This window comes from Nycticebus coucang, chromosome 9 (assembly GCF_027406575.1).
Source record: "Nycticebus coucang isolate mNycCou1 chromosome 9, mNycCou1.pri, whole genome shotgun sequence".
NCBI classification, from domain to species: domain Eukaryota; kingdom Metazoa; phylum Chordata; class Mammalia; order Primates; family Lorisidae; genus Nycticebus; species Nycticebus coucang.
The window spans coordinates 10,615,552-10,639,219 of NC_069788.1; the positions used below are offsets into that span (position 1 = coordinate 10,615,552).

The 23,668-nt window shown below is 40.2% G+C and overlaps 1 protein-coding gene across 2 annotated transcripts in view; it reads right to left on the reverse strand.

The window, feature by feature from the left end:
- Positions 1-5,178: 5,178 nt before the first annotated feature.
- The window catches only part of CD109 (CD109 molecule), a 130,423-nt gene continuing 111,933 nt past the window's right edge, over positions 5,179-23,668 (reverse strand). For both annotated transcript variants that reach the window (XM_053603063.1, XM_053603064.1), the window contains 7 exons: positions 21,900-22,090; positions 21,276-21,431; positions 20,309-20,374; positions 16,945-17,087; positions 13,694-13,841; positions 12,010-12,112; positions 5,179-9,463 (listed from right to left, as the gene is read on the reverse strand). In XM_053603063.1, the coding sequence (XP_053459038.1) occupies positions 9,297-9,463; positions 12,010-12,112; positions 13,694-13,841; positions 16,945-17,087; positions 20,309-20,374; positions 21,276-21,431; positions 21,900-22,090 (974 nt within the window). In that variant the 3' untranslated portion in view covers positions 5,179-9,296. The remainder of the gene's footprint in view (positions 9,464-12,009; positions 12,113-13,693; positions 13,842-16,944; positions 17,088-20,308; positions 20,375-21,275; positions 21,432-21,899; positions 22,091-23,668) is intronic.

The window sequence follows — 23,668 nt, forward strand, 5'->3', positions numbered from 1 at the left end:
AACAGCTTGAAAGGACAATATGGCTCGAGCAGGGGCCAAAATATTACTGCATCTGCATCTTTATGATTTGGATATATCAATGGCGATCTTGAATAAATTGTTACTTGAAATGTCTTTGAGGTCTCATTTGCAAATTTACCTTAGCAGAAATTATGGCACAGGCCATAGCAAGGAAGAGAAGAGAATCCATCAACCCCTACGCCAGACACCACCTCTGTGCATTGTGAGTATTAGAGATGATATCAGTACAGGCTACAGCAGCAAAGGGTTCTAACCATGGGCCAGAGCTTGACTGGAGAATAGATTAATTGCCTTCCCTCCCTCCCAAGGTTACACATGTACAGCTGAACCCTAAACTCCATATAGTCATTTATGAGTGCACACATTAGTTACAACCATAATTTACCAGATGTTGTAAAACCTGCCCAAGTCATGTTCTTGGTAGAGGCATCAGGGTGTCTGAAGGAGTGAAATAAATCCTTCATCCTTATCCTGTATACAAAGGTCAACAGATGAAGGAACCAACACATTCCCTCTATTCCTGACAATACCTAACCTGGAAGACCCAACCTGGTCTGAGGCCCCTTGGATCTTCCCACTGCAGCCCATTTGTGGCCAGACTTCCTCAGCCATCCAGGCAGCTCTGGGCAAGGCTGACCAAGGTCAGCACAGAAGGAGCTGGGGAGGATTTCAGGGTGGAAACCAAGGTGAAGAACCCGAAGATGAGCTTCCCATTGCCAGTTAATTCTTTGTAACTTGATGCAGAAAAGCATGCTCTTTCTTTTGTGGTGGAATGAGTTAAAGGAAAGAGAGAATGAAAGAACACTGAGGGCAAAATTCCTCCATACACACCAGAGAGGAAAAGCCTCTCCCCTCTGACAAGAAGCAGAACAAAAACTTGAGCCCAGACTCTTACCCACCATAGTATTTGCATTATGAATGTGTCTAGCGAACTATTGAGAAGAAAGGATATCAGCAGTCAATTTATCTTGAGTATTGGGAGAGGAGGGAAAGAAAAAGAGAGTGGGAGGACTGTATAGGATCTGTGCCCATACCATATCACCCAGCTTCCTGTTCTTAGTTTGGGGAAGGGGACGATTAAAAGAACAGCTTCCACTAAAAACTGTGTGCACTCAGGCACAGACAGCCCCACTGAGTAGCCAAGGGACAACGTACAGAACAGACATGGGAAGAGAACAACTCCTCACTTCAGCGTGGAACTCAGCGTGGCTTTGCAGCAATGAGGCCTCCAGACAAAACAGCCCACTCTGGCAGAGAGACAGAAGAGGCAGTGACAGGTAGAGAGAGCACTGGGCACAGGGCTAATGCTGACGTGTTCACCAATCCTTTAGAGATAGAGAAGACAGCAACATCTGACCAATGAGGCATAAGTTAGCTGTTTACAAAAGAATTGATTTTTTTTGGACTCCTATTAGTTTTATATTGCTCTGTAACAAAGTACCACAAACAGTGATTTAACACAACACACATTTTTTTTTATACTTCCCGAAATGATTTACAGGTTCAGTGTAATTCTTCTCAAAATACCAATGTCATATTTCACAGATCTAAAGAAAACAACCCTAACCTTTATAACGACCCCCCCCCCAAAGGAGCTTGGATAGCCAAAGCAATCTTAAGCAAAAAGAACAAATCTGTAGGTATCACATTCTGTGACTTGAAATTATACTAAAGGCTATAGCAACCAAAAACATCATGATACTCAAGACACGTAGACCAATGAACAAAACAGAAACCCCAGAAATAAAACTTAATAGCTACATCAACTGACCTTTGACAAAGTGGGCAAAAACAAACCTGGGGAGAAAGATGACCATTCAATAAATGGTGCTGGAAAAATTAGATAGCCACATGCAGAATTGAAACAGAATCCCTGTCTCTCACCACTTACAAAAATTAATTCAAGATAGACTAAAAACTTAAACATAAGACACGAAATCATTAAAATTCTAAAAGAAAAGGTAGGGGGAAACTCTTCTAGATATTGGCCTTGGCAAAGAATTTATGATTAATACCCCAAAGGCAAAATATAGCAACAACAAAAATAAATAAATGGGACTTGATTAAATTAGAAAACTTCTGCACATCAAAGGAAATCAATAAATAGCCTACAGAATGGGAGAAAATGTTTGCAAACTATACATCCAACAAAGAACCAATGCTAATACCCAGAATCTACAAAGAGTTCAAATGAATCAGCAAGAAAAATACAAACAACCCCACCACAAAGTTGAGAAGAGGCATAAAAAGAAATTTTTCAAAAGAAGACAGACAAATGGTGCACAAACATGAAAAATTGTCCAAGATCCCTAATCATCAGGGAAATGCAAATTAAAACCACGATGAGATAACACATTATCCCTGTCAGAATGGCCATTATTAAAGTGAAAAAACACTAGGTGATGGTGTGGATGCAGAGAGAAAGGAACTCTTACATGCCATTGATGGGACTGCAAAGTCGTACAAGCTCTGTGGTAAACAGCATGCAGATTCCTCAAAGAACTCAAAGCAGACCTGCCATTCGATCTGGCAATCCCACTACTTAGTACCTACCCAAAGGAAGTCACTTCATCAAAAAGGCGCCTGCACTTGAATATTTATTGCAGCACAATTCACAAACACAAAGATGCAGAGTCAACCCACGTGCCCATCAATTCACGAGAAGATGTAGAAAAATGTGGGGTATAAATACACACCATATACTATTCATCCATAAAAGGGAATGAAATAATGTTTGCAACAATGGGAATGGAAGTGGAGACCATTACCTTAAGCAGAGTATCTCAGGAATGGAAAAACAAGAGCCACATGTTCTCACGAGTAAGTGAGAGCTAAACAAGGGGTATGCGTGGGCAGAAGGGACACTGAAAACCAGGAAAGGGGGGAGGGTAAGAGTGGGCAAGGATAAAAACTTACCTATCAGGTTCAGTGGACACTATTCTGGGTGCTGGGCACACACTAAAAGTCTTTACTTTAGCATTAAACAAAGTATCTGTGTGACAAAAACATTTATACCCCCTTAATATTTTGAAATTTTAAAACACCATTGTTTAACTTACAGCTTTTGTGAGTCCAGAGACTGTGCGCATAGTTGGGGGTCTCTGTTTAAGGTCTCCCACAGTTATAATCAAGGCAGCCGCTGGGGCTGAAATGTCTTCTGAGGCTTCCGAGTCTTACCTGGAGAAAGATCCACTTTTCTGTGGGCAGAACTCAGCTCCTTACAGCTGTACAGGTTTCAGTTTCTTGCTTACTGGCAGCTGGCAGCCACCCTCAGCTCCTTGCTCAGTGTAAGTAGCCCACATAGACAACTCACTTCTTCAAAGCCAGAAAAGCAAGGAGAGACTCCAGCAAGACAGGTACTATAGTCTCCTAAGGTACATCCTGTCACCTTTCCCATACTGCACAGGCCACAAGCAAGTCACGGGTCACACCCACACTCAAGGGGAGGTAATCTACAACATCCACAGGTGGGGATCATGGGACCACCTGAGAGTCTTCCCACCACCACTGCTTTAAACAAGATAGAAGTTTTCTCTCTTGTGAAAGAAACCTAAAGGTAGGCAGTTCAGAGGGATTCCATTGTGATCAGGGACTCCATCCCTCCAAGCTCTCCAGCTCACCATCCTTAGAGTCTGGGCTTCCTCCTGATAGATCTCTAACCAGCCTCCCACCATCCAAGTAGTAGGATGAAGGAAAAGCAAAGTAAGGGCCTTAACTCCTTCATTTCAAGGAGACTTGTCAAAAGTATCACTAATTGTTTAGCTTATATCCCACAGCCAGAATCTAATCCAGCACCCTAGCTAACTGCAAATGCAGCTGGGAAATGTAGAGGCCCCTCTGAGTAAACCCAGGACCCCGAGACAAGGGAAGAGGAAGAGGGGTTGAGTAGGAGGGGGAAAGGGGCAGCCACTCCACTGACGTCCACACAGTGGACCACATGGGAGAGAAAAACCAAAGCATATTCCGGGTGACAGCTGTCAGGATCTTCTGTGAGAGCATGGCACAGTGCTGGAGGCTCCCAGGAATAACCAGGAACGGCTGTTCTGGGGGCTGCATTATCATTAGATTGCTTGGATGATACTATTTTCGGGATCACATTTCATTACCAGGCCAGTGAAGTCTGGAAAACTCATTATATGTTCCAGTGGTTCCCAGACTGAACTGATCATCAGAATCACCTGTTTGTTTAACAATTCAGATCCAAAACCTAATCCTAAGGCTGGTGAACAAGGATTTTCTAGAAGAGCAGGATTTTCTATTCAAACAAGCTCTTAAGAGGATTCTGGTGATCCAGCAAGTTTGGAAAGAACCATTATAGATAGTTTCAAAAAGATAACATCTTTTCCCAGTCTCCAAGCTGACTTTCCTAGGCTTGGGATATTAACCTCATTTGCTGATCTCAATATCTGCCCAATGATTCCGTTGTTGTATAAGGCTGCATTAAGGGAATCACATAGAACTAAATTGACACTATGAGGTGACCTAAAAGTGCCTGGCATCACTTCACTAGAGAGTTTTTCAACCTGAACATTTTTCATGTTTGGGGCCAGATAATTCCTTGTTGTGGGGGCTGTCCTGTGCATTATGGCATGTTTGGCAGCCCCCACCCCACCCCCAGCCTCTACTCGCTAGACAGCAAGAGTAGAGTAGTTTTGTGACAAGCAAAACTAGGTCCAGACATTGGTCAGTATCACCCAGGGGACAAAATCACCACCAATTATTAACTACTATGCTATCTTTAGCATGTCACACCTAGAGGAGAGTTAATTGATTCCACTGGGTAGGAATCAAGAAGATAACCCAAAATATTATGCTGTGGATGCAAAGATCTATGCCTCCATTTTTTACATGTACACAAAATTATGCATTCTATGTTTGTATATAATTTCCAAAAGTTGAGTAAGCGGTCACCTCACATAATTACTTTTTATTTGTGTCTCATCTATCTGTCCATTGGCCCCATCCCAGAACCTAAAGCAAAGAATGAAGGAGATAAAGGGGGCTGGTGATGGGTTTCTTAACCCCCCTCCTATGAATGCCTCCCCGAAGCTTCCTTCAGACACACCATTTCTCATAAATAAGTTTAAGTAAGGAGGATGTGCTATAGATGTGTTTTTGGCTAAAAAAAAGAAAGAACATATCATAAATAGATGGGAATTTAAATTTTTATTGACGAGTCATGAGTTTTTATTCAGTCTATAATAGAGTACAATTAACAACATAACATTCCAACATTCAACACTAAAACTTTCAGAATCACCTCAATAGATAAAGCTTTAATTCCTGAAAAAATATTGTTTACTTCAATAGTACTCTCCTGATTTGCAAAACATCGTCCCACAATAGGGAATTCATGAATTAAATTTTATAAATCTTCCTGTGTACAAAAGAGACTGACGTGACATCCACTGCATCCTACTAAACCCAAACATAGAGGCGTAGAGGACCAGCAGCAAGACACATTCTGTTGAAGGAATCAAAGATAAATCTTAGAGATCTACCACCACCGATTCAATACGTTGGGCCAAAGAGTGCTGAATCTTGGCCTCATGACAATATGAGGAAGGATGATTCTTAAATAGGTAGCAACACAAAAACCAAAACCATCCCTACTACAAAGATACATGCCTACAAACGTACGAGCAAGCATCCTTTGACATGACACCCCCAGCAATCATCTGAGAGACGTCTATCTTCCTATGTTAAGATTGACATGAACATGACTATGTATTTTATACAATGATGCGATGTGACTATCTTTTGATGAGGCACACGGGAACACAACTCCTGAGCCAGTAAAAGCTGCAAAACAAAGCCTACTCTCAGTGATACATACTAATTAAAAAGTTGTATTTACTGCTTAGTTTTCTGAAGAAAGTAGAAGAATGGTCCTCTATCCAAAGTAGTGATAAAAATAATTGCACCTCAGATGACTCCCAATGTAACTTAAGATATATGACATTTACATAAATATCATTTGAAGAGATGATAGAAAAAAATTTAAGTTCTTAAAAGTGCTACGCCTTCCTAGAATTTGAGCCCAAAGAAAAGTGAGGAATGTACTCTTCTGCCTGCCTCACAGAAGCCTCTACTGAGAAAGCAAAACGGACTTGAAGTAAGCCAAGAGTGAGTCCACTTACTAGAAGTGTCTTAAATTTACAGTGTACAAGAAAATAATGCACCCAAGAGTGCAGAATGGCCCCTGACCCACGGTAGCCACTTGGCCGACTCAAAATAAGCACGGCCTTTATGCTGAGAAATCTTGCCAAGGGGGTATTTACAACATATTTTTATACAAATGAGTATTCAATAATTCACTAAAGTAAATTAGGAAAAGTAAGGCTGTTACAAAGAACGCCAGATTATATGGCAGCAGGTTTAAAAAATAGCTCTATAAAAAAATTAAATGACAAAGAAAAATCATAGTTCTAGGTTGTTTTAATGTCATGGGATAGCCAGAAATATCAAATGAAATAATTGAATTATGTCAAAATAGACATTGTTGGCATTACGTTGCCAGACTATTTAGCATAAAAAGAAATTAAGGCTAAATATGACTTTTTTGAAAAAATAAGTATACCTAGGCTGAAAAGAATAAGAGCAGGAAGAGTTACTCTATCTACAAGTCGGAAAATACCCCCATGGAAGGTGTGGTAACAGCTGTGTATCTGGATTCTTTATGAGCACGGGGCTCCTTGGATTATAATATAACCAAAAGATTTTGGAAAACAAAGTGTAGTAGGACAGCACAAGAAAAAGAAGCTTTTGATTAACTGAGCAAATTGTAATGGGCTTTAATTTCTATTTTAGGACTATAACTGAAGGTAGTAAGAATATAAAAGTGTAACTCTGTCCTAGAATTGTTTGGCTGCTAGACATTGCCAACGTTTAGTCTCTGGAACCATTGGCTGGTCAAAATGGAAGTAAGGTAGGCTGGTGTCTTAATAAGGTCCCTGTCAGAGAAAAAGAAGGAGGACTTCAAATTAATTCATACTGGTAAACAAAAGTGACAGTGTTCGAAACAGAAGAACATCAGTATAACCAATCCGAAAGGTAAAACGAGGTTTTTAACATTATTACTCACAGCAAGTGAAGAAAACAGTCCAAAGGCCCTGCCTGCCGCAGAGCAGGTTCTCTGAGAGGGGCCGGAGGGAGGAAGAGCCCAGGACCGTACCATCCCATGTACCACGAGGCATGCTGCCTCACCCCCTCTCCTCCTCGCCCCCTCCTCACCTTTAATGAGCTTATAACAAAAAGATACGAGTTACAAGGTGACATTTAACTTGAAAATATATCATCCTTCACAAAAATGTATTTGAATTATAGTTTTCAAATGAACAGATTTAGTCTAAAAAACAGAACACGACCTGCCTTCCAATGACCATTCCATGCTAGTGTATCCTAATGTGTTACAGTACAAGTGTGCTATAGATTATGTACTGAAGAATATGAAATATTGCTATCAGCATAGGGCCCCCCAGTTAAGAAGAGGAGAAGGAAATCCTTTGCGAAGTCTTTCCAACTTCATTATAAGATGATTTCAACTCTAAAGAAGTCCCAGAGGATAAAGGCTGAAAACATTACTACAGGAAGGCCCAAACATAACAGGAACCTTGTTGGGACAATTGTGTCAAAGGGACAACACATCTAAAAACTACTTCCCACTTAAAAATAAATACAAAAAAACTATGTGTTTGCCCAAATACACATCAAAAATGTTCATAACAAATACATGAACATCCATCCCACCACAATTTCTTAAAATTAATAAAATAAAAGCATTCTTTTTAAAATTAAAGATATATTTGCATACTTTAACTTTGATAAATTTACTTTTAAATAGCTGAAAACATACACCAAATTCTTTGGAGCCCAGGACAGCTACTTTTCCCATGCCCACTTGAAAGAAATTCATGGAATTGAAGAACAAAATTAAAGCATTTCTTAGATTTAATAAAAGGTCTTTAATTTTCTTCTGAAATGTCTTTAAGTTTCTTCTTTACCTAAATTATTTCAATATATTTAGAAGGGAAAAAAGAAAAGGGATGAAAAGAAAGAAAGAAGGAAGAGAAAAAGAGGGAAAAAATTAATGGGGAAGAAAGATTTCTCGTTAAAATTATCATCCAGATAAATAATATTAACCTTCAGAATACAAGGTAACCAATGATTAAAGTGCTTGAAATTCAGGCATCTTCTTAAAGATTGACAGAAAGCATCAGATACCACTTGACAGCTAGCACTCTGACCTTCAGACCCCTGAGACTAGGACGGTTCCGTAGGGTTCCTGGTTGACACCCTGTAACACTTCAGATCAGCAGTCACAGCAAGACTCTCTAATCCTGCCAAACCAACCCAACTTGTTTCTCAGACGACAGGGAGATCAGCCTAGTGCGACTTCTCCAGTGTTCTGTTGTACCTGGCTCACTGTGTCTCCTTGTCTAGGCTGTGATACTCTGAGCCACATAAGACACACAGGGCAATGCCCTCCGACTCTCGTCCCTGAAATAAGCCAGTGCCTGGGCCAAGGATGCAGGACAGAGGCCGCACCCCGGGCCCTCCCGGCAGTGGTCAGTACACTCCTCAACCTCTGAGCCAGTGTGCAAAGCTCAGGAAAACACCTTGCCACTCTCACTCTGCTCTCCAGAAGTAAAAGAGAGGGAGGGTATGTGATCAGATTTGGAGTGAGAAAAAAGGCTATTTCACTTTTTAAAAAATTCACCACCTACATTCAAGAGAAGAAAATAATGTCCAGCTAAGAAATACACACTGAGCCCACCGGGTCTGGGGTAGGAGGTGGGCAGGAGAGTTGGGTGGGAAGTGGACAGGGAACAGAACAAGACCCTCTGGCTGAATGTCTTCTCCCAGTTCCTGGGGAACTCCATCTTCAATACTAAAGCAAACACTGATATATAATAATCCTTAAGAACACATGTTCATTTCTTTTACAAAAAGAGAAGGATAACTATTCTAAAATAACACATTTATTCCGGAGAAAACAAATACCTCAAAAAAAAAATCCTAAAACATGTGGAGCAGGGGAAATACAGTTACACAACTGCCACCACCCTCACCTCCTTCCACACGAAGATGAGGTGAGGACGTCTGCGCAGCTGTCCACCCATACCAGGCCTTCTTTACACCACGGCCCCCAATCCCACAGAAAGAGCAAAACTTGATTTTCAAAACAGTCAGAAGCAGTATTTGATTATGAAGACAAAACAATCCCATGTGACTTCCGGAAATGCTGGCGCTACGTGGAGTCCTTGGGAAACAAATCACAGCCAATGCTGCAAAGAGAACAGCAGCACCAACCAGAAGGCGAAAAGGCTAGAAGAGTCACGGGAAGCCCCATCCACACAAGGACCGCAGCCCTGGACGTCTCTGCAGAGGTCACAAGAGGACAGCTTCGCTTCCGAGTTGTAGCTTCTCACCGCATGTCTCCCTGTTCAAAGAGGCAGACATTGTTCACACGTCAACCTTGTTTTAGAGGCATTTACTTTGCCAAAATATAAGAGCCTTTCAATGAGTTTTTCTGAGCTTTCTATTCTTCACATAATTTTGTTTCTTTACAAGAAACAATTGAAATGCTCAAGAGGGGTCCAAACTGCTAACCAAATCCAACAGAGAAACGTGTGCAGCCCAGTTTGTCTGACGGCGGCTGGCCAGCAGGAAAGGCAGCCCACTGACCAGCCACAAGCCAGGCTTAGGTCTCCTGCTGCAGCAGGAAGAGTCTGCAACTGAGGACGGTTCAACATCATCAAGAGTTTATCTTAGAGGCCAGGAGTGGGGGCTCACACCTGTAATCCCAGCACTCTGGGAGGCCAAGGCCAGTAGATCGCTTGTGCTGAGGAGTTTGAGACCAGCCTGAGCAAGAGCAAGACCCTGTCTCTACTAAAAAAATGAAAAACTGAGGCAAGAGAGTCTCTTGAACCCAAGATTTTGAGGTTGCTGTGAGCTATGATGCCACAGCACTCTACCCAAGGGGACAAAGTTAGACTCTGTCTCAAAAAAAAGAAAAGAAAAGAAAGAAAAAGTGTTTATCTTAGGACAACATTTTCTTTTTTTTTTGTAATTTTTTTTTTTTGCAGTTTTTGGCCGGGGCTGGGTTTGAACCCGCCACCTCCAGCATATGGGGCTGGCGCCTTACCCTGTTGAGCCACAGGCACCTCCCCTTAGGACAACATTTTTGATGCAGTCAAACAACATTCTAATCATCAGAACTACTGAAAAGAGATATTGATACTAGGCTTTATTTTTTAAAAGTACATAAATATGAAGGGAAGGCTGCCTACGCCACGTCTTGCCTTGGGGTTTTAAAACATTGAACACACAGTGTCTAAAGCTATTTACGTAACCTGGGTAAAATTTATAGCTAATCTAATAAAATACTTACAACTCTATAGCGAACTCACTATAAAATATAAATGAGTTTTTATAATTTTTAAAGACATTCTCATTTCTTCACGATTTTTCAGAGATTGTTTTCCATATCATGAATCTGTTTTCAGATTTTTTTAAAAATGGGTCAATAGATTTTGATTATTCTGATTTTTCCCATACTTTCATTTTTTAAATGGCCTCTGATAAATAAGTTGTTTTCCACCAAAACATTTACATAGACTGGGTCTTTTTTGTTTCATAAGTTTTTTTTTTATTCTTTCTTTCTTTATTTATGTTTTTGAGACAGAGTCTTACTATGTCACCCTCGGTAGAGTGCCATGGCATCACAGCTCACAGCAACCTCAAACTCGGGCTTAAGCGATTCTCTTGCCTCAGTCTCCCAAGTAGCTGGGACCACAAGCGCCTGCCACAACACCCGGCTATTTCTTTGTTGCAGTTGTCATTGTTGCTTAGCAGGCCCGGGCTGGGTTTGAACCCACCAGGCTCAGTGTATGTGGCTGGTGCTGTAACCACTGTGCTATGGGCGCCAAGCCCTGTTTCTTAAGTTTTTTAAATGTTCTCCATGCACCTAAAAAATATTAGTTGGGGAATTTCACAACTAGATTTCTCAAAATGTCCCACAAGTCCCTGGCTGTATCCCCTTCCTCAATTCCAAAAAGAGGCCAAAGATAAGAGACGTGGCTTGTTGACTTAAGAGCAGAGAAAGCTGGTGCCACTCCTCAGTCCTAAACACTCTATCAGGCACAACCAACAATGTAAGCAAGCTCGTTTTGTTTTAAAGTATAATTATCTACAACCACCTAACTCATGAACATTTTCATGCTTCTCAGGCCTTCTGACAATTCTGAGCACCAAGGGTGAATATTCAAAGTAAGACTTAATACCATTACACAATTTAGCTCAGAGATCACACACATATACACACTCTGTGATCGAATATAGTTTAGTCTTTTTTCACTTGGGGGAGCTCCAGACAAGCCAGCTATTTTTCACATCCTAAATTCCTAGCATGTTATAAAATAAGAAGTTACCAATAAAATCAAAGACACTCAAATTATTTTCCAAACAGACTATACTTCTCTGGTTATACTAAAAAGAAAATCTGTCATCCAGTGTAAGTTTTAGCAAAATATTGGGCTCCATCCATGTAGACACAGGTAAACCCAGGTAAACGTCACCACCCTGGGGAGGCTGCCCACACTCCCTCCTGATGAACCCCCACTGTAAAACAGGAATCAGATGGAGGGAGTGCTTGGAATAGAAGCATAACCTTGGGAACTGAACACACTGGACTCTGTCAATTTTTCTTTGTAAATTGTAGGTCAAAATCCAAAACATTATAAGCAAAAAAAAAAAAATACATAAATCACTTTTTAACATTCATTTGCGAAATGTTATGTGACCTTGTAAATTATCAACAGTCTTGGTAAATGGCGGGCTCACCTCCTGTATCCCCATCTCCTACCCTTTCTCCTTCACAAAAAAAACTAATAGGGGCCACTTCAAATGAATGAATGATTGAAGGAACGAATGAACACCTGGATTAACCCCTTAAGTGTGACATGAGGAACTCCGGAGCACACTTACTTGGCTCATAGTAGTCCACTATGGACACGGAAGCATCCTGGGTATTTGAAACTTTAAAGCTTCTCACAGCGGGAATATCAACACAGAACTGGGTTTCATTTACCTTGAAAAACACAAAAGACTCTTTAAGGCATTGGCACCCTTTGTGTTCACAATAAAAGGAGTAAAATATGTTCCTTTTTCTTACCCTTTTAGGAAACAGATAATATTTAGGGAAGACCGCTATGTGCTGGATAGTGCTGTAAGTACTGCCTATGGGGTTATTGTCTGTAACTTGGAACGACCTCACAAGATAGGCATCATTCTTAGTTCCATTTTGCTGACAAGGGATACTGAGAATTAGAGTGGTTACATGGGCAGAAAGCCTGCAGGGGCACATTCCTGGGGCCAGGATGCCTCACCCGGGTGGATGACTCTCAGCTCTGGGAGCTGTATCACCTGGGAAGTGCAGTCACCCTGAGATGCAGAGGGCGCCCAACAACCAGGGCCTGATGTTCAGTGTGCAAGGCCAGCTTCCCCCACCTCCAACAGGAGGAACGACTTTTGCCAATTTGGTAAGCCATACTGCTTAAGGGCTCAAAAATCACTAAATTACTTCCAACCTCCCATTACTTGCCAATAGCAGTCAAATTAATCACTCAGAAAGTACTGAGCGCTCAGAGTAAGAAAACCATTAACAGGAACATTACAATGACATGCCAAGTAAAAACCTTACATTTGTTTCTCAAGTTCCAAATCAGGGCCGTGGATTTCAAGCATTATTTAATATAAGAAAATTTCAGAAGAGCAAAAGAATCTAAAGACTGAATTAGTTTTAACAGGGCTTTAATCAGAGTGGTTTGCAAAGTGCCAAAAGAAATAGGAACATTCAGGAAACAGCTTTTTTCAAAGTAGATATTTAGCAATATATTTCTGATTCATACTTGACAAAATTAGAATAAGAAACACATGTATTCCCCCCATACGATATGAAATCCTAAGAATGCTTAGAACTCAATATTGATTCGATGTATGAGAATCATAGAGATGCTGGACAAAAAGGACCATCTTACATGCCAGCAGTTTCCAGACATAACAAGCAGAGTCGGGAATTCTTCCCTCCCCTTTCCCTCCCCTATTTTATACGCTTTGTTCTTGGATCAGCAGCCATGGGAAGAGCACGTGAAGGTTATATCATATTCTGTGTCAAGACCAGACTCTGCGATTATTTGCTTATGATTTAAGCACCTAACTTTTCAAGGCAGAAATATCAACCCCTTTGAGATTTGTTAAAAGCTTCATGAAATCATTTTTAAAAATGTGTAATTAAAGGCTTTCATCTTCAGCATTTAAACAAATATGTTTAGCAATTCCCTGAGGCAGGGGAATTCTCAAACTGATATCTGGACTGAATTTTCTGAAACTATAATAAGAACATTGCTAAGTATTTTATAGCTGGCTTGAGGTAATGCCAGCCAGACCTTCATCAGGCTCACCATTAATAGAATCCTCTCTACACTAAGTTTACAGTGATGCCTTTCTAGCAGAGTCAAATATATGGTTGCCATGGTAATCAGGGACACAAAAAGCTAAAATAATAATGACTTAAAGAGAACATACTTAAAATAAGGCAGACATTTGAACACAATAAACGATAGTTTTGTTAGTAGTGAAACATACGTGAAACTTATGTTTTCCTACTTACAGAATCTAAGTAGAGGTTGAGTTTTCCATGATCGTGTTCCACTTTCTTCACTGTCTGGCTTAGCGGAATGGCATCTGGAGGCACAGCAAAGCCACTGAGCAGGTTCACTTCCATGAGAGCCATGCCGCTCCTGTCTGGGCCGAGGAACCTGGAATAAAGAGGGGGGGAGGGAAGAAAACCCTTTAGGAAGAAATGCAAGCTGGTAGCAAATGATCTTCAGGGAAAAATTAAAACCACCAAATGTTAACTCCAAACATTGTTTAAGTTCAAATATTAATAAAATGCACCATGGAGAAATTTAAAACAGGTTGTCTTTTTCTTACATGTGTGATATTCTTTTAACTTTCAGCCATATGCAGAATAAGGACAGAATAATGTGTTCATCTGACAGACAGAATGGAATTCCTGCAGCATGGAGGGCCTGTGCTCATAGGAGGTAACAGCCTTTCAACTGAGAATTTTTCTTTCTTTCTTTCTTTCCCTTCCTCCCTTCCTTCCTTCCTTCCTTCCTTCCTTCCTTTTTCTTGCTTGTGCTCATAGGATGACAACAGGTGCCACCTACTTCCTTTCAACTGATAACTGTTTTCTTCCTTTCTTTCCTTCTTTCATCATTCCCAACCAAACTGCATTTTTTCATTTTTCTCAAATGAAGTCCCAAACTTCCCAGCTGAAAGCCAGGACCTGAAAAAAAAAAGATATCACTTGACCACTTAGGGGTAGACCCCACCTAGTCAAGGCCTTAGCAACCTTTTATTCATCTGGTTTAGAAAACTGAGAACAGTGGGGAAAGGCCTTCTTTTTGTTCTCCCACATACTGGGAGCACATTTTGCTGTCTCCTTTGGCCTCCCTGTGAGAATTACAAGCCTTGGAAAGTTTTATTACAACACATCCTCACTCTGTTGTGTACAACGTGAGCATCAAAGAATCTGGAAGTCAGCAACATTTTTATTTCCCTGAAAATAAATGCATTGTTTAAAAGGGAATTAAATGGCAAGAGCTTTCCATTTAGAGCATAAAGAGCCCAGAGTGACAATGGAAAGAAGTTTGCCTCCCATGGGAAAGGATCATAGCATGAAGTTAGTTCCTGTTGTCCTTTTAGACAGCAAAAGCACAAATGGGCTGTTAGATCTTGGTTTTCAGAGCGGTGAACCAGTGCCTGGCAAACGGGGCTGATGGAAAAGCCGCTCGGCACAACTGCTGACTTCAGCTGGCCTGACAACCCGCAGCAACTAAAACCATCTGCTGGTGATGCACGCTGCCAAAATAGATGCTATTGAAAACTAATAACTGGACTGAAACTAGAGATGTTTGTATATGAGCAAAAATTACAGATGAGAAACACAGCCCAGATGCTTAAACACTTAGCAGTGCCATGCAGATGACACTTGGAATCCATCATCAAAAGTGCCTTGGTTGACCTGGTCTCTCCACCAGCCAGGGGGAGAATCTGTTAAACTGCCCTGCCACACAGAAAGCCTGGGATGAGGTCATGTCTTGGACCCTGTTGATAGGAATAACATGTTGCTGTTTATCAGGTAATCTTTTCATAATGTGTTGCTGAAAAAATTCACCTACATTTGTGTTTCATATGAGAATTTTCTCAGGAAACTAGTAGCAGCATTTAAATTCTTTTTGTAAAACCCCTGCCCTCATAGGAAAACATTTCCTTTCTTGGGGTTCCACCTGCCACCCTGATTCCCAGGGCTGGATCAAGACTAGAATCCTGACGTGAGACCGTATAAAGGATGAGGCCTCTCCACGTCCTGAGTCCTGGGTCTGCTGCATTCTCCTCAGGTTTCCTCACTTAATATCCCAAGAGCTTAATTCTCTACAAGATGATTCTTCTTTGCCTTTCTCAAAACTAGAATTTTAGAGTTGCCGAGAGGATTTATTTTATTAATGTCTATCTCCCCATCTCAGGGCCTGAGTCCTTATAGAGTTATCATAAGAACTGAATGAGTTGCGTATAAAAATGTGTGGTACAATGCCAAGAATATAAGTCTGTGATGTAGGTTATTATTTTTCATAATAATAACTCAGTTGTTATTCTGGAACAGAGGCCAATTGCAAGCTTTGTAAAGAGTAACTGGAGCCCTACTCTCTTCTCAGATGAAAAGGAAGCCACTGCAGAGTCCCTGACGTGCCCCTGTCGGCTCAAAATGCCTAAGAAGGTGAGGAGTGGGGCAAACATGTGAGACTTTACCCCAGACTCAGGAACAAGAAGGTCTAAGGATGATACAGGTGGCAGCAGGAAGGGACGAGACTGGTTTCAGGCAACAGCTAAGAAGGTGGACCACCCAGAAATGACCTTGGAGGACAGCATCTGGAAGCTCAGGACCACATTCAGCGGCTCCCAGCCCAACCACAGCGACATTACATCCGAAGGATACAGGATATTTCACAAGGGCAGACAGCAGCTCCTCAACTGCATCTTTGTAGTAACTCCCAGCTCAACACTAAATGATGCACACACATGTGTGTGAGGACAGATTGACAATGAAGGCCTTGCAAAGCCTCTTGATTCAACAACTTCCACAAGGAGTATCTCAAACTTGCGTGTGCATTAGACAAACCAAGATGCCGCAGTGTCAGAGACCTACTGTGAAGTCAGGACCTTTGACCAATGGCCTAACCAGACCCTCAGACACTCTGAGACAGACCAATTTAAGAATCCCTTAAATGATTCTTAATACTTATTAAGAATACTTAGTAAGGATTCTCAGGAGCTTCCACTATAAGGCTAATTACCCGAGATGGGAACATTCTAAATGCAAATGTTTTCAGTGTCTCTTAAAAAAAATTATTCATTGATTTTGCATAATAGTGCAACCATTAAGGTTACATAATTGGAATAATTATTTCAACAGCAAAGTAACTCATAACAAGAAATAATCATATTTTATTAAATACAATTGTATTTAATATCATATTAAATGTGATTGATTTAAAGTTTTTCTAAATTAGACCTCAGTTTTATTAATTTACATATATGTATTTATATTGCTCTAGTCCAATTTGTTATAAAAGGAAAACTCATAAATAATTTTTGAACACATCTAATAAATGCTTAAATATAATTAGTATTCCTATTTTGTAATCTGAAGTATAGTGCATAACCAAATTCTTTGTTACATATAACTCCTTGTTTTGATATAGTTAAACAACTGCACATAATTAATCTTCAAATATATTTTTTTCAAAAGGAAAAAAAAAAAAAAGAGGAAGAAGAGGGACCTAAACAGTTACTCACCTTGTGCACACGTTCAAATTCACATGATTGACATCCTCTTTGTTATCTTTTACAGTAACATCTAAATCAAAGGCTTCTTGATTTGAGATAGATCTTCGCCTTCTAGAAGACCCAGAATCTTTCACATTGTAAACAACATTCAACTGCAATAAATAAATTAGCACAAATAATATATAGGCAATATATTTCCACCCTTAGGCATTCTAAATACTATTAACATTTTAGGTAATGATTCTTTCTGAGATAAGCCCAATTAAATTGTATTCTTCAAACTAGAATTAATTTGACTGGATGACAAGGTATCATTATTAACTAACATTTATAAAAATTTTTAAAGTTGAGAAAAATCACCAGATTATATTTAAAACAAGTATCATAAAACACTGTGGGTGATATTGATGAGATATTGTTTTTTTGAAGAATGTAAACATTCCCTTGAGGGAAAAAGTGAAGCTATATTTTTTGAGAACATTCATGAATTTTTAAGTCCTTTTTCCCAAATGGAGTCACTTTTCAAACTCTAAGATGCATCCTAGTTGAACATAAATCCATTCAGCTGCTAAGGATTCTTTTTGATCATACGTTTTTCAAAGATGATGAAATAAATTATGAATTTCAGGTCAACCGCGTCTTTTCAGCATATGCCCACCACTGATGTTAAAGGTGCTCTGGGGTGACCTGAGGACCAGGGTCTTTCTGAAAGGATATTAAATCAGAACCTTAGGAATGGACTCAAAATTTCCTGGGCCAGTCTCATGCCAGGATGGATTGGTATCTATTAATATTTAAAATGTTTTATCTTATCCACCTTTTAGTAACCAAGGTTCATAAAGCTTATATTGCTACACAATATTTATTTTCTTTTACCAATATTAAAACAGATATGCATGTACACACACACACGCACCCCTGAGAACTACACATCAAGTACCCTTTGGATTTATATACTTGTAAAAATCCTGTCGCTAAGCCTGTACCTTTCAAATCAAAGAGTTCCAACCCTTTTATTCAGCCATAACCCAAGCTCAGGCCCTTGATCACTCTGGATATCTCACTCTGGACATTTGTCAACTCTTTCTTAAACTATAGCAATTAAAATTAGAGTATTCCTAGAACAGGTGAAGAATGGTTTCATAAAATTGAGGAGATGGCTTTTGTTATTTTCACAACCTGCTTTCCAGAGGCATGTGATTGTCCCTTTAGAGACCAGGGTCATCAGAAAATAAACAAGGACTACTAGATGTGTCTTGCAGGTCATAACTAAAGCCCATTTATATCTAAGTATGAAGGTTTACGGCTGGCCCGCAGTAAAGCTCAACTGCTCATGCCAAGCCCTCTAAGAGATCTTGCAGTTAAATTCCACAGCTTAGCATTTTATTACCCAAAAGAGGGTAGTATTTACTGCAAAGTCGAGATTTTGCTTCGCCTTCCAGAGGCACTTACAAAAGTACCAAGTGAAGGTAATCTCAATTCCCATTTCTTCAGGGTGACTAAATGTTTTGCGATTCTTTTTCCTCCATCATGGGAAGGGCCTGTTGGTGCCTTCCTTTTGTTTTCTATATTGACGGATGAGAAACTGATGAACATTCTTACCAGCAGGTACCACATCTGCCTCTGTCCTTCAAACCTCAAGTAAAAATAATTTGGTTTCAGTAACTTAGCTGCATTTGGTTTATCGGAAATGAATTCCAATCCATTAGTGATGTAAGTACCTATACTGTTTTCAATTTTATCTAAAATATATTGCTTACTTACTCTTGGACTTCCTCTTTGCATGGAAAGAGAGCTTGGGGATGAAAACTTTCCCTTAACCTTTGTTAGTCAAGACCTACATATACTATTCACTTTCTCTTTCTATTCTTTTCGTTGTGATCATTTTTCCTCGCCTTCTAAAAGATGTCTACTAGGTTTTGAGTATCATGCAAAATAATCTTAGAATTATTTAGAAGTTTACAAATTATATCTGCTTAGCAAGGTACACCTGCCCTACTAAGCAAGCACACCTGTTCTTTCAACCAGAGCGATCGTACCTATTTTTGAAAAAGTACTTTTTCTCCATAACAGCCACTTTATTACTTTCTCAGTAAATGTTTCAGGATTTCTTTGGTTTGTTTCTTCTACCCAAGCACACAGCTTGGTCCTATCACATATTATCTTGGTTTTCCAATAAGATGGTTTTAAAGCCCCCAAGTTTTACTTGTATTATTTAGTTTAATAATTATTTCATCCATTTTTTTTCTTTTTGAAACAGATTCTTACTCTGTTGCCTCAGACTACAGTGCTGTGCCATCGGCCTAGCTCACAGCAACCCCACACTCCTGGGTTCAAGTGATCCTCCTGCCTCAGCCTCTCAAGTAGCTGGAACTATAGGCACCCATCATGACACCTGGCTAGTTTTTCTGTTGTCTTAGTAGCAAAGGGGTTTCACTCTTGCTTGTTCTGGTCTGGAATTCTTGAGTTCAAGCAATCTTCCTGTCTCAGCCATGCCCTGCCTTCAGTATTTTTCATACTAATTGCATTTTAATTGTAGCTTCTGCTAGATCATAAAAAAGATTTCTTTGGATTTTCGACCTATACCAGAGCATTGGACAAACATGCTCACACTCTAATTGTTATATTTGCTATTACCTTATATTTTACAGTAAAGGGACACATTTATTATCTTCAAGTCAATAATTTGTATATTCTTAGATGAATATTAAGAAGTTGTTTGTAGGGCAGTGCCCGTGGCTCAGTGGGTAGGGCGCTGACACCCGAGGGTGGCGGGTTCAAACCCATCCCCGGCCAAACTGCAACAAAAAAAAAAAAAAATAGCCGGACGTTGTGGCGCCTGTGGTCGCAGCTGCTCGGGAGGCTGAGGCAAGAGAATCACCTAAGTCCAAGAGCTGGAGGTTGCTGTGAGCTGGGACACCACAACACTCTACCAAGGGCAACAAAGTGGAACTCTGTCCCTCTAAAAAAAAGAAGAAGTTTGTAAGATGTCTATTAGTTTATCAGATCATAGGGGAAATGCCACCAGCCTTATAATTTCAGAATTGTGTTTTCACAAGAAAAGGTGGGAATACCCAATGACCCATATGAATCACATTGGAAGGTTTTAACCCCACTTCAAAAAGCAAATAATTCCCAAGAAATATTCTTCAAATAGATATCCATCCACATAACTGCTGTCTACTCACTAGCCAGTAACATCTCTGATCCTTTTCATTAAAGAGAGTGATGTATCTTGCATAAGTCATAGACGTAATTCCTTAAAAACTTAAGACTTTATGTTATCTAAGTTGAATATTTAGCAATGCCTCAAACCAGAGAATTATTTTTTAAAAGTCACATTTAACTTCAAAAACTAAACATTATTCCATACCTGACAAATAGCAAATCCAAAACCATTGGCAGAAATATTAATGTCAGTTGGCTGCGCCACAGCAAGCTGAAGAAAGGTAAAAAAAAAAAAAAAAAAGTAAATGAGGCTAACTCTCCATATCTTGATGCTTCCAAAAAGGACAAGAGATCAGTGCTATCCCTTACTAGGAAGCACTAACAGCTTTGCTTGGTCTCACACATCGCAAGCTGGGAGTTCACCAGGTGAGGGAGGTGAAGGAAGAGCCGAGCTCGCCCCCTCCCCCTTCGGCTCCCTCACCTCTGCCCTTCAGGAGAACCCATTCGGGCTGCTGACAGCTCTGTCCTCCTGTTGGGAGGATCAAAGACAAGAACCAGCGTCCAGAGCCCAGTCCTCTGGCCTTCCTGGGAGCACAGAGCTGTGCCCGTACCCCTCTTCCTCAGCTTCCAGCCTTGAAGCTACAACCTTTATCCACTATCCTCAACTTCCCACAAGGGTAAGCAAGGGAATAAAATTAAGAACTAGCATATTCTTATATTCCATTTAAAGTAAGAATTCTACTACCGGTTCTTCTTCTACTACCTAAGAAGACATGTAGAGTAGCTAAAAAGAACACGGTCTTTGGAACCATGAGTTGGAATTCTTGCCCTACCATTATTAGCAACATAATCTTAAACATGTACTTGACCTCACTCAGCCTCAGTCTTACCATGTGCACGATGGGGACCCAATAGCATATGTACAGCACACTGTTTCCCAGTGTGACACTGCCCGTGTTTTCTCCTGTTCCACCAATCCTTCCAAAGTTCTCATCCCCTCCACCCTTCCAGAGCACAGCAAACCCAACCAAAAGAGAGCACCACTTTTCCCTGTCCCTCTATGGGACTCTGGGAACAAGTTTTTGTGGAAGTCAGCAGATCAGTAATACAGCAGGATTCCAGCATAAAGAATCATCTGCACTGATTTCTGAATAACCACCCCTTGTCCACACCTCTGCTGTCTGAAGAAGAAAGCGGTTGTGTGCGTCAATCAGAAACTTTACAGGACTTGGCAAGCTGGGCCCCGTCACAGTCACTTGGATATCTGTCCTTTCTGTATTCATTAGGGCTGCAAATTCAGACAGGGCTTTTAAGGCCACAATGGTATCCTGTTGAAGAGGGAAAAACATTTGTGCATTTAAATATATGCCAAGTCCTCCCAAGAGTGAGCTCAGCAGGAAGCCCGCTGTCATCCATCCTCCTTCTTTGAGAGTAAAACATTCCCAGATGCAACTCGGGAATCTCCTTGGCCTACATTACAGGAGAGGCTCAGAAAATGCTCCCTGAACAGAACCCAGCATCTATTCTTTTATCAGTTACCACAAGGGAAAAGCAGCTAATACAGGTGGGGGATGGATCTATTGCATATAAATATCACATAGGAAATTCATAACAACGATGAGAAAAAGTAAAATTAGTGACTTCAACCTCTGACTTGAGTTACTAAACTTTTAAACTGCCAAGTAATTTTATGAAGTAATGAAAATAAAGCAACCACACACTTTCTAAGATATTTACATATATATATATACACACACTGTAACTTAATTGGAGGAAAAAAATTGATCATCTCTCACCTGAGTAGATGCAAAACCTCCCAAGCTGTTTCTCTGTCTGCTGAGCCACTTCATAATCGGGATTCCCTCGGAAACCTGAAATTGCCGGAAGTGGGAGAGCAGCACGTAGGCAGCAACTTCAATATCCAGGGAACGTGGCTGCCAGGAGTCAGAAAGTTTGGACACTGATGACACCCAGAATCGTGTGCCTTCTGCAAGGGTGCATGGTAACGTTCCAATCAATTACCAGAAAAAGTACCTTTTAACTCTGTTAAATATCTACACCCTGGTCCAAGTTCTACTTGACTAGCATAAAAACACATATATTTTTATACAGGTATACAGAGGGTGCCAAGAAAACGCATACACATGTAAGAAAGGAAAAAATTGTGTTAAATTTGTAATACTCAAGTCATGTTTGATTTCTACAGTTGTAAGAGATACAAGTTGACAAATGCTGTCAATACCTAGGAAGTATTACAACTGGAATATAGTTTCTTTCCTTTATTAAAATGTGTCTACCTTTTATGGGCACCCTCGCTATATTTTTACACCAAGCAAGTATATGTGTATTTATACATGCACACATGTACACAAGCATGCACCTATATGTCACTTTTTGAACTATTACAGGTTGAATGTCCCTTATTTATATGCTTGGGACCAGAAGTGCATTTCTGGGTTTGTTTGTTTGTTTGTTTGTTTGTTTCAAATTTTGGAATATTTGCAGAATACATACATTCTAAAATCTGAAATGCTCCAAAATCTAAAACTTGTTGAGCGCCAATGTAACACTCAAAGGAAATAACCACTTGATGTTCAATCTGTACTGCTTATAACTTTCAACCTTTTACTACTGCTTATATTTGAGGACTTTTGACAAACATATTTTTTCCCAAGAGAATTCCATACATTTGACTTAAGACTGAACAACTAAAAGTAAAAGATAAAACATGTTCCAGAAGATAATTACATTACTTATCTGACCGGACCATCCCCAAAATATTTTAGGGCACATTGGAAAGAATCTTGCAAATCTGCCACTAACCAACTCCAATGTTCTAGGAAACTTCTTCCCTTTTCATTTCCTTAAAGTTAGTGCTGTAAGATCAAAATCCAAGCTCCCCTAAGAAAAATGAGGGACGCCAGCCACCTCAAAACAACCGTCCTAGAAATAATCCTGGTATCGCCCCCAAAGGATCATCCTACTTGGTGCCTCTCTCAAATATTACTGTTCAGATGCTGATTACACTTCAGTGGAATATGAGATTACTGCTGCTGAGCCACGCAGAGAAGACTAAGGTCAAGGACAGTTTCAGCCTCTGTGCAAGGATCTTCTAGTCCCCAGCACCGGAATCCACAATAAGAATTAAATCTAACTTTCTTTTCATAATAACATAATGTTTTGTACAGGCTCAGACATCTCTAAGCACTTTCTATAGCTCTCCCTTCTTGAATAAATGAAACTTTGAAATTAAAATTATTTCTGCCCACCCAACCCCCTCCCCTCCACAAACACAGATCCCTGAGTACTTTATAGAGGACTTTGGGTTGTAATGACAACTCTATGTTTTGTCCTACTGTAGGACAAATAATAATCCTCATTCAAAAGTAAAATCATACACGCGGCTACCTAGCTAGCAACATTTTTCCGATATTTGCATTTCTTCCAAGTTGCATTTTAGTGCACATGTTTTGAGCCTAGGGAGCAGGCACCACACACTCTCTCAATGCGCACGGCAGCTCTAACTTAGACGTTAGTCCCATTTTACAGCTGGGGAAAGTGAAGC